Source organism: Martes martes (assembly GCF_963455335.1).
Source record: "Martes martes genome assembly, chromosome: 9".
In the NCBI taxonomy this organism is placed as follows: Eukaryota; Metazoa; Chordata; class Mammalia; order Carnivora; family Mustelidae; genus Martes; species Martes martes.
In genome coordinates, this window is record NC_137896.1 from 79,030,431 (window position 1) to 79,042,158 (window position 11,728).

Sequence of the window (11,728 nt, forward strand, 5' to 3'; positions counted from 1 at the left end):
ATAATTTCTTGCCATACCACACTATTATATATCTCCTCTTAACACATCTGACTCTCATAAAAAAGATATCCTACCATTGCTATATTCAAGTGGTGAGCCCAAATCCAGAAAGTCATCATGACAGTCATGACATACTTATTACTATTCCTTATAATCTCGACTTTATCATTCAAATTTTGTTCACTGTTATAAAGATTTGGAGACTCTAAGTACTACACCTAGCTAGAGTCCATATTGTTGTCTTTTGTGAGTTTCTGGATACTGTTCCCATTTATTCTGCTTACCATGTCTTACTTGATGTCTAACAGGTTTTATCAGTTAATCCGCTTGTTTTTATCCTCTCTAGCATTATTCAATCTAAAACTGTCCTAACCAGATCAGTTCCTAAGAAAACACACACAGGTGTATTCTACCTCTCCCTCCATATTCTCCAAAACTCAGAGGAAGACATTGATTATATAATCTGCAAGCTTTTCTTCCTAAGCTTTCAAATTAGTGCTTTTATAATGATGATAAATAAAAACTATAGCTGTAGCCAGAAAGGGATTGATAGGGCTGAAAATGAAGGAATTAATATAAATTTAATAGTTTGATTTTTTTTTTAAAAAAACCCTTACTTGAGGTCATCCTTTTCCTTGGTTCTTTTGTAAGCAGATACATAATACTACCATGCTGATAAAAAATTATCTGGTTTCAAATCAATACACCTGTGATCATAATTTTCTTCTCTAGAAGTGGAAACACTGAATCATTCAAATTCACTCAATTGTATATTCCACTCTGAATTATGAGACAACTAGCATGAATCAACTCCAACATAATAATTTATTGTACACACAAATAAGTTCTAAGTTTTACAAGATCTAAATTGAAAAACTACCATGTAGAAGAAACATGTCACTAGAGAAGTCACAGAATTTATATTCAAAATGTAAGAATAATCTGAAAATGTGTAATTTGTTTAAATTAGGATATGTTACAAGTAAGTTAACTAGTTTGGAAAGCAATTTATATTCACTCTGCATAACATATCTCAACTCCAAGGAAGTAACAAAAGACAGCAATAAAGAAAGTAAGCAAACATAATAATATTTAAAAATCACAAAATGAACCATAACCACAATTTGTTAAAGAAAACTGGGTTCTGAAAATTCTATACAGTGTGTAACACTGTGTACTTTTTGAATAAATTATTCTTAAGAAATGAATGAGTAAAAATATACTACTCAATACAAAGGAAAACAATGAGTCACATAACACACTATACTGTGGAAATGTATTAATTCCCCAATAATTGGAATAGTCACATATTTCTGTTAAATAGTTTAGTGGTTAAAATCAGTTACAAGAAATAAGTAGAGCTGTTTTTTTTTTTTAAGATTTTATTTATTTATTTGACAGATGGAGATCACAAGTAGGCAGAGAAGCAGGCAGAGAGAGAGAGGGAAGCAGGCTCCCCACCGAGCAGAGAGCCCGATGTAGGGCTCCATCCCAGGACCCTGGGATCATAACCTGAGCCGAAGGCAGAGGCTTTAATCCACTGAGCCACCCAAGCGCCCCGTAAGTAGAGTTTAATCAGAATAATTCTTTTTAAAAAATAGCATTTTCTATTTCTAATATGGAATATAAACACTTCATAAGTATTCAATAAATATTAAATGGATATGTTAAAATGATCACTTAAGTGATAAAAATGGAAAATACAAATTTTAATGTCAAAATATAAACTCTGAGAGAAAGAGTTTGGTGGCAAGATATATAACCACACTCAGAAAATATGCTTCTTATTTCTACTTTTGTTACTCAAACACTGCAACTTTTTACAAGCCACTCAGGTTTCACAAGTCTGTTTCATGCTACCAAAATTGGATCCTGAAAATGACCTACCAATGAGAAATGCTTTGATGACTGACTAGAAAATGACTTTATGTGTTTATAATCCTCCATACATCATCATCCCCTTTCTCCTATTTGTTCCATCATCTTGCCATTGACAGAGATACTACTTAAAACCATTCTACTTCTTCACTTCCCAGCTCTTCTCTACCATTCATGTAGCTTCATCAGGTCTTAAATCTTCAGCCTTTTGGGAGCTAATAAACATATTATTTGCTCCAACATATTTTGTTCAGCCAAAGAAAGGATAGTATGAGATATAATGTTCTGGTGATGCTTTCAGATTCTTATGGAAAAGACACACATGTAAATGGGTATGTTTAGAACTCGTTGTAATTTGAAATTACAAAAGTCATTTTCCCTATAGGATAGTTTTATGTTTTCAGGTCAGTTTTGACACACAAGAATGTTACAGTAATGACTACTATTATTTTTTTCACTTAACAAAGGGAAAAAGTTAAAATAAACATGAGGCTATTTCTTTCCCTTTTCCTGTTGACTAAAAGGGGTGCCATCTTTTTACATTTTACTCCAGAAAATAAGATTCATCATAACTGAAATGACCCTATCCCCGGACTATTATAACATGCATACATCTATCTCCATAACATTTCTGAAGTCCTGGTCAAATATCTTTCTCTGACCAATATGCCTCTTACAGATCTACTTAATGAATATGTGCTATAGAATGAGGACCTTTATTTTATTTTTTTAAAGATTTTATCTATTTATATGATCACAAGTAGGCAGAGAAGCAGCCAGAGAGGGGGGTGGGAAGCAGGCTCCCTGCTGATTAGAGAGGCTGACGTAGGGCTTGATCCCAGGACCCTGAGATCATGACCTGAGCCGAAGGCAGAGGCTTAACCCACTGAGGCACCCAGCTGCCCCGAGGACCTTTAAAAAAAAAAAAAAAAAGACAGTCCTTTCAACGGCCTAAGGAACACTGTCTTCTTCACTAAGTCTTCAAAAAGTGACTTAAACTAGTCACTTTAAACTAGAAAATAAACTTGAAAATAAGAGAAATTCTCTGAAATCTCTACCTTTCAATTCCTTTAGAGGACTCCTGACCTTTGGGATTTTCATGCTCAAAGGCACTATGTTTTTATTATATAACTTCCCACAGAAAACTGAACCATGTGATATTCTCAGTCCTGGTGACACAGTAAATATTAAAAACTAAAGCAAGGGGCACCTGGGTGGCTCAGTGGGTTAAAGCCTCTGCCTTCGGCTCGAGTCATGATCCCAGGATGCTGGGATCGAGCCCCGCATAGGCTCTCTGCTCAGCAGGGAGCCTGCTTCCCTTCCTCTCTATGCCTGCCTCTCTGCCTGCTTGTGATCTCTGTCTGTCAAATAAATAAATTAAAAAAAAAACAAAAAACTAAAACAAAACAAACAAAAAAACCAATCCTATGATAAACTAACTTAATTCGTTTTCTCACCCATTCATTCAACATTATTAAGCAGCTATAATAATGCCATGTTTTCAGTCATCAATCATTCAATAAGTACAAAAAAAACCCCTAGAAAATACAACATTGTAAGGAGTATTTTTACATCTCCATTTTTTGAGATATTTCTAGCATGCATTTCACATATAATTTTATGCATTTAAATGACCTTACCTCTCTTACAGATAGTTGTGGTGGAAAGGAGACCGAAAATACCAAGTTGGTAAATTCAAACCCAGAGGCCTCAACTTTTTGGCACACCTAAAAAAGTATTACATAAAAGCATTTTTTATTACATAAAACAGTATTTATATATATAAATTCTCAGGAATTGATGACAATTTTACATTTATCTTCATGACATGGATTTTTGGTCCACGAAATGGCACTACACTTCTAAACTTTCACCTCAGGGAATTCTCATAAGCATCCCAAAATCCCAAAATCAAGCATTTGCTAACTATGATCCTGAAAACTGGTATCATGAGATGTCAGCACAGCCAGAATTTACTTGCAGAACAATCTGTTGAATGTCACAATAGTTTTCTTTTAGATCACCTCACAACTTAAAAAAGATTTTTAAACAAAATTAAGCCAAATTTGGCACTCCTGACAGCTGAAAACAAAAGGCAATCCCACAATCATGTACCTTCCACAAGACTGTAACACTTGTCTTCAAGACACTAACAGGTATGATTAAGAGCTTTTCTCTAACTCCTTAGCTATGTTAAATAGCAGAGGGAAAACCACTATATCTTTCTCCAGTTGAGTAGCACTCATGACTCAAATACATGGACACCTACTTCATTAATTTTCAGTTATCTTGTTAATAGAAAAGTAACTGGAGAATAGTAGGCTTGTTTTATTTTTTAATTAAGAAATCTTTTAATGATCCACTGGTGTAAAACAAGTTGAAATGAATGGTATTGTTACTTTAGATACAAGAATTCTAGGCTTTAAGACCAAAAATTTCTACATAATTGCACATATAATAAAAAACAAATTATTTACCTTTTTAATGAACTCCTTTTCACAGAATTCTTGAAGAATTCCTAGACACACATTGCACACATTTAAATTTGAGTTCTTGGAAGCAATGCTATCATCTTCAGTAATGGAGACCCTTCCCTCTCCATTCTGACTCAGATTATCAATCCCATCAATCCCATCTTCTAGTTCTTGTAGTCGAATTTTCTTGGGAGGTGGGTTTGGAACTTCCAAAATTAATTCATCTTTCTCAGTTTCCAGAAATTTCTGTAGTTCATTGAGCAACTCCTGGAAAGTTAATTCGAAAAAAGTAATAACCCTTTTACAATGACCTTAAGGTTAAGATGAAAATAGGAGTGAAATTATGATATACTGCAGACTTACACGATGTTGATTTATATCAATTTTGGAGCAATGTATTAATTTTATTAGCCAGCGTTGGCTTTCTGGGGAATTTAAAGAAAACTACCTAACGCCCAAAATATGTGTGAATATTTTTCCAAAAGGGTTTCACATATTAGTGAAGCTAAGTCCTAAAGCTGAGGCAGAAGATTCCATTAACAAATTTATTACAGGCATGACTTGTTTTACTATGCTTCAGTATATTGTGCTTTGCAGATACTGCATCTTTATAAATTGAAGGTTTGTGGCAACCTTATATCAAGCAAGTCTATCACACCATTTTTCCAACAGGATTTGTTCACTTTGTGTCTCTGTGTCACATTTTAGTAATTCTCACAATATTTGAAACTTTTTCATTATTATACTTGTGACAGTGATCTGTGATCAGGGACCACAACTCGTTGAAAGCTTAGATGATGGTTAGCACTTTTTAGCAGTAAATTATTTTTTAATTAAGTATGTACATTTTTTAGATATAATGCTATTATACAATAGATTACAGTATGTAAGATCCATCTGTACTGGGAAACCAAAAAATTCATTTGACTCACTTCACTGTGATACTTGCTTTATTATGGTGGTCTGGTACCAAACCCACAATATCTCTGAGGTATACCGGTGATTTCGTTTGTAGTTATGTTGTGAGGGTCATTTACTTGCTAATTTTAGTAAAAACAAACAAAATTCAATTCTAACCATTAATAAATAGAAATACAAACTGAATTTCCATTCTTGCTAGGTTATTTAATAATCTCACAGTCACTAAAACATCTGTACAATATTTATTAATATGAAATCTGAAAAATTAGAAATTATACATCTATGAAGTAAAAGTGATTTCAGGACAAGTCACTAAACAAAGGTAAACAGTTGCTGGCAATCTGAAAACTGGCAGAGTAATTACAAAAACCATTTTTATGCACTAACTGAAAAGAAGCCCTCCACTACATTCTGATTTGCCTCATTTCTGTGACCCTTTGTACTAGAATGTTAAAAGTTGCATTCTTTTAAAACCATTCTCATATTTCAGACATTCCACCCACCTAAATACTCACAGGACTTTTTCTCTGTCTTGCCTAATTAGACAGATTTTATTGTTCAGTTATTAAATAGATGTCCTTTTAAAACTTACTCAGATTACAATTTACTGACTTTAAAGAAAAAAATATTTCACTCAAACAAATTTAATCCATTTTATTAGGACAGTAGCTCTATTTCATCTTTAACAGAAATACTAATATATACATACACATATAGGTATATTATGACCCACACAGATATGTTTATTACCTAAGTTCTAAAATTCCAGTATAACATAGTACATGTATATGTATGTGTACATAGTTAGATGACTACAAAGATCAAAATTTAAGTACATTTACAAAAAAATTGTCTTAAAATATTTTCATGTTTATTTACATAAAATGATACAAATAAAAGTTGGCAACACTAAGTCTCTTTATTTAATATATATTTTAAATCTTAAAACATATTTTAAATATGAAAACAAAAGCATAGAATAACAGAATCATATAATGTGTCTGAAAAATGTGTAAGGAGAATTACACAAAACCAATCTGATTACTTCATAGTCATAGTGTATATAAATGAATATACACATATATATTAATCATCATAGCATATGTACCATTTTCAAAGTGTTTTCACATACTTTATTAGAAATTGTCCCTTAAAATCCTGTGAGGTGATGTTATCATCATTCCCATTTAGAGAGGAGAAAACTGAAGCTGGAACTGGAATTCAAATCCATGTCTTCTAGCTCCAAATTCTAGGCTTTGGATTCAGACAGACAGTTCATATCCTAGCTTGCTCACTTAATAGCTGTGTAACTTTGGGCAGGTTGTTTAACCTCTCTGTGCCTCAGTTTCTTCATCTGAAAATAGAGACAATCATAGCATGTACTTACCTAATAGGTTATTATTAGGATTAGATGAGAGCTTGACATATAAAAATGTTATTTGAATATTAGATATAATTATTATTTCCAAAATAATAGAAAGAACTAATACATAAGGAAAATGACTGATTACTTTTAACTTCTGAGCAATTTTTAAAAAATTGTAAGAAACTGAGTATGCATATGTGTGTGTACATACTGTTTAGATAGGTATATATTTTTATATATATATATATATAAAATTACTATCTGTCTCTAAAAAGAATGTCACTAATGGAATCAAGTATACTTCACAAAATATGTTACATATTTTTTGTGAAAGTATTCTGTTAATAGTCAAAGCTCTCTGCACATTACCATAAATGTCAAAGATCCCTGTATATTATTTTTGCTATATTAATAGCAGTAAATAACAATGATAAGCATTTACTTCTGGAAGGTTGCAAATACCTATTTGTAAGTACAAATGGCAATACAGAAAATAGAAAAAGAAAAAAATGCAGCCAAATCCACAATGCTTCCACTTAATAGAAGATCTCAGGACTGTCATCCTCCTCCTGTCACATCTCACTAATATCTGGTTAGAAGTACTATTTTGTGGTATCTGTGTTCTCTTTAGGAAAGGTATATACAAACAATAAATACACCAGGGACTTGCTCCACAAAGATCCCACTACATTAAGTGTTAAATATAATCACTTAAGGTTTTATGGTACTAAAAGAAAATTCCAAATTTACCATTATCATTAATTATTATAGTTTTTTAATTTAATGAAGAGTTATGGACAGATACTTGCCCTCAAATGTACAGGTATTCATTTTAGAATAGAGAAACTTTCTTCAGAAACAAAATGGAAGTACCTTGTAGGGAAGTTTGTAAGGTGCATGAAAATCCACACCACAGAATCTGAAAATACATCTTGGACAGGTACCAGTACTGAGCAATAACTGGGCCACATGCTTGTTTTCCTCCACCAGTGGAAACATATTGACTAATTGTAACTAGAAAGAAAGAAAAAGTAAAAGTAATGAACATCTTTTGTGTTCTACTTTCACAGAGAAGTATGTCAACACCTTTAGGGATAAGACTAACTTTTATTTGAAAACATTATTTTGTACTCTCCAATAATAACCTTTTCATGATATGCATATTGAAACATAAACTTGAAAGACATTTATTAGATGGGCCAGATAAAAGTTTCTAATTATCAAGGAATTTAATCTAGCATTCTGGATTATGATAAAGTATATCAATATAACTAAATCAATAAAAGGAAATAAAAATAAAAATAATCGGGGCACCTGGGGGCTCAGTGGGTTAAGCCTCTGCCTTTGGCCCAGGTCATGATCTCAGGGTCCTGGGATCTAGCCCCACATCGGGCTCTCTGCTCAGTGTGGGACCTGCTTCCCCCTCCCCCTCTGCCTGCAACTCTGCCTACTTGTGATCTCTGTCAAATAAATAGAATCTTTAAAAAAAAAAATAAATAAATAAATAAATAAAAATAATCAAGAATGGTTGTCTCTGAGGAGGGTAATAAAAACAAAGAATACAGGGACACCTGGGTGGCTCAGTGGGTTGGGCCACTGCCTTTGGCTCGGGTTGTGATCTCAGGGTCCTGGGATCAAGCCCCACATTGGGCTCTCTGCTCGGCAGGGAGCCTGCAACTCCACACCCCCCACCCCTGCCTGCCTCTCTGCCTACTTGTGATCTCTTTGTCAAATAAATAAACAAAATCTTTAAAAACAAAAACAGAAACAGAAACAAAGAATACAGAGTGAAGTTTTGTTATATTGTACCATACACTATTGTTTGAGAACACAAAGTAGTAAAGTCAATATAAGCTTTTCCTATTAGAAATTAAAAATGAAAAAAAAAATGAGTTTGCTAGGAAAAAATAATCAGATCAGTCTACATATTTTACTATCCTCAATGAGAGTTAAGCAGTCAAGTATTCAAAACAAATTGATCAGCAGATCTAAAAACACCAATTATACTTTGATGAAATAACTAAATGGCAACCAACTATTAGCAAAATGGGAAGAATCTGTTCCTTTCATGCACAAGTAAAACCTCCCCCCACCAAAAAACACCCACAAATTAAGTGCAAAATAATTTAGAGTAATTCTCATCTAAAACAAGTTGTTACTTTTTATAATTTGAATAAATGCCCTTAGAAACAAATTAGAGAATAGAGTAAAATCTGATATAACTCTCTCGTTGCCAGGAATGAGGTGTACAAAAATTAAATTACCCATTCTGTTTTGCAAAAATAGATCTTCTGACTAATAAATCAGCTCACATTACTTTAAAACGAGGAACTATCAATATTTTATAAAATAATGATTGCATGGCAATGTTGTGGTATGGTGCTCATACAGATAAAAAATAGTGGCGCTCTTTAATTCATGCAGTTTCATAATTCAAATGAACTCGGTTGAAATTTGTGAGAGGGTGGAGCTCTTACCAATTCCTTACTGTGAAGATGTAATTCTTAGAATTAGTTTGTTTTCCAACCCTTTAAAACCCACTACTTACTTGCAAGTTTCTACATGTTTGTGGCCACTTATCAAGAGTATATCCTTGACACAAAATAATGAGGAAGGTGAGTGTATACTTCAACAAAAACCCTTCACCATAAAAATCAGCCAGGACTACAAAAGCAGATTGCCTCTGGCTAAGTTCCAATTCAGGTAAATACAGGTGAATACAGTATGGGAGCTGGCAGACAGGAAGGGAAAAAAGTAAGACTTTGCCTGGATACACTAGTGAGAACTTTGAGACACAGAATGAAAGCTCTGATCTAGGGTAGCCTAAGTATATTTGGGCTCAAGGGCATTTTCACAAAAGGACACAGAATATATGGAAAACACCTTGTATACAGAGAAGTTCTGTGTGGTCATCATTATATACAAGTGATCTGAATTCCTTCTGCCCAGCCATTTACTCTGTTAGTTTGATTCTGAGAAAGGGTTGGGATTCAGTGAGGGGCTGATTATCAGCATTTAAGGTATAACCCTGACTACAATCCCCTCCCAGAGAAACTATTTCTGTCTCACTCTTTATCTTTTCTCTATCTTTCCATTGCTTAAGACAAGAGATTTCATTTAATTCAGAATTAACCTTTAACTCAGAAAGAGAAACCCTTTGGTAAACAAGTGCATGAGTAAGGTTTTGTTTTTTGTTTTTTGTTATGAGTAAATTCTTTAAAAAACACTCTGTATCAGAGCTTTCCCTGGGGATTTAAGTTAAATACTATTATTAAAGTGGACCATTTGCATAAGATGGATGGACGCAACAGGTTATTATGCTAAGTGAAGTAAGTTAGACTGAGAAAGATGAATACCATATGATTTCACCCATAAGTGGAATTTAAAAAGAAAACAAAGCAAATGAATAAACAAATAAAACACAGAATCATTATAAATATAAAGAACAAACTGGTGGTTGTTAGATGAAAGAGGAGTGAGAAATACAGTTCCAGTTACGGAATAAGTCACTGGAATAAAAGGCAATGATTTGTAATAGGTTGTAGGGTGATAACAGATGGTAGCTGTATTTGGGTGAGCACAGAATATCCTATACAGAAGTTGAACCACCATGTTTTACACCTGAAACTAATGTAACATTGTATGCCAAGTACACTTAAATTAAAAGAAAATTTTTTAAATTGAAGGAAATGGATGCTCTCTTTCCTTTGGCTCAAAGACAGAATATTTATTTCTCCGATAGATACACTTAGAATAAAGGTTATCACGCAGTCTATAAATGACATATTACAATCTCTTGGCTCTGAGAAGTTCCCAAACCTGTTGAGAATTAGGAAACCTCCTGTCCTAAATAATTTGAAGCGGTATTTTAAAAAAAAACAAAACCCTCTCCGTGTGTATGTGTTAATAATGGCATGGTCTTCCAAACCCTCAGGATCATTTTCATTTAGCAACAATCTAGCGACTTCTCAAACAAGTTAACTTTAAAAGGAGGAAATGCGTTCTGTCTCAAATTTGGTCGTTTCATCTTGACATATAGCCTGACAGGATTTCATAAATCATCAGAAATCAGTTGTTCATATGAGATTTATTATCCCTGAAAGCAAGCCCTGAGAAATGCATCCCACATTGTAAGGTTTTTATTGTCAGTTGCCTTCGTTAAGATTTTCGTTTTTCGTTTAGGCGCTTCTTTAACATAAAGAACTGGAACTAGTCATTGCAACAGAATATCTTCCCACGTGCCAGGATCCTTACGGGGTTTGAGTCCCTTCTCCACAAACCTATGATAACTGGAGAAGACGATGGACTTCCTTTTCACCTCTTGGACTCACAGAAACCATTCGTTGCAAACAGAGCAGGGCATGTGAAAAAACACCAAAATGGCCAGACCGAGTCTCACATCCCGTGATCTTTTCAACACTCATTTCCATTCAGAAGTGTGTCATTCGTCTCACGGGGGTGGGGGAGTGTGTGGATTTTTCAAAGGAGACCCTCACAGCTTTATTGTGCCACCGTTACACTTAATTGTAGAATCTACTCTAGACTCTCGGAAATTCACCCAAGGTCTAACCTCCAGTCTTCGGTCAAGAAGGCCCTTCCCCTCCTTCAGTAAGGTCCAAGAAACTCCCCGCTCTCCCCTCCTTGCTAATAAGGCCGTTCCAGCAGGAAGGAATCTGTCCCCTCCATCCACACCTCTCCTACGCCCAGGTTGTACCCCCACCCCTCAGACCTTCCTGCCTCACCTTCTCCCGCGACGCCGGAGCCTGAGGTTTAACCCCTTCCGGCCCCCCAGAGGGAACGGGGAAGACTAAAGACAACGCACCTACTGCGTGTAGCAATTCTGTTCCCCGAGGAAACGAGAGCTTTAGAACGAAAGTACCAGGCCCTCCAGCAAGGGCTGAGGGAACTCTCTCCTCTTCTTGTTTGTGGGGTAACCAGAAAAACTGCCTGGGGCGCCGCCACAACCCCACATCCCACTGCCACCCACGCTGGGGTATTAGTGCGTGGGACGGAACTCCCGGCCAGATCCCCACCAGTCCAAGAGAGGCCTCCGTGGGACTCTGACGTCTAGGACGTGGTAGTCGCTGCC

General features: G+C 34.9%; 1 protein-coding gene across 1 annotated transcript in view; it reads right to left on the reverse strand.

Annotated features, from left to right (window-relative positions):
• The window catches only part of PUS10 (pseudouridine synthase 10), a 75,195-nt gene extending 63,753 nt beyond the window's left edge, over positions 1 to 11,442 (reverse strand). The window contains exons 1-4 of the mRNA XM_080813118.1: positions 11,382 to 11,442; positions 7,513 to 7,653; positions 4,356 to 4,619; positions 3,519 to 3,605 (exon numbers count right to left, since the gene is read on the reverse strand). Coding sequence (XP_080669244.1) covers positions 3,519 to 3,605; positions 4,356 to 4,619; positions 7,513 to 7,638 — 477 coding nt within the window. The 5' untranslated portion in view covers positions 7,639 to 7,653; positions 11,382 to 11,442. The remainder of the gene's footprint in view (positions 1 to 3,518; positions 3,606 to 4,355; positions 4,620 to 7,512; positions 7,654 to 11,381) is intronic.
• Between the last annotated feature and the right edge of the window lie 286 nt (positions 11,443 to 11,728).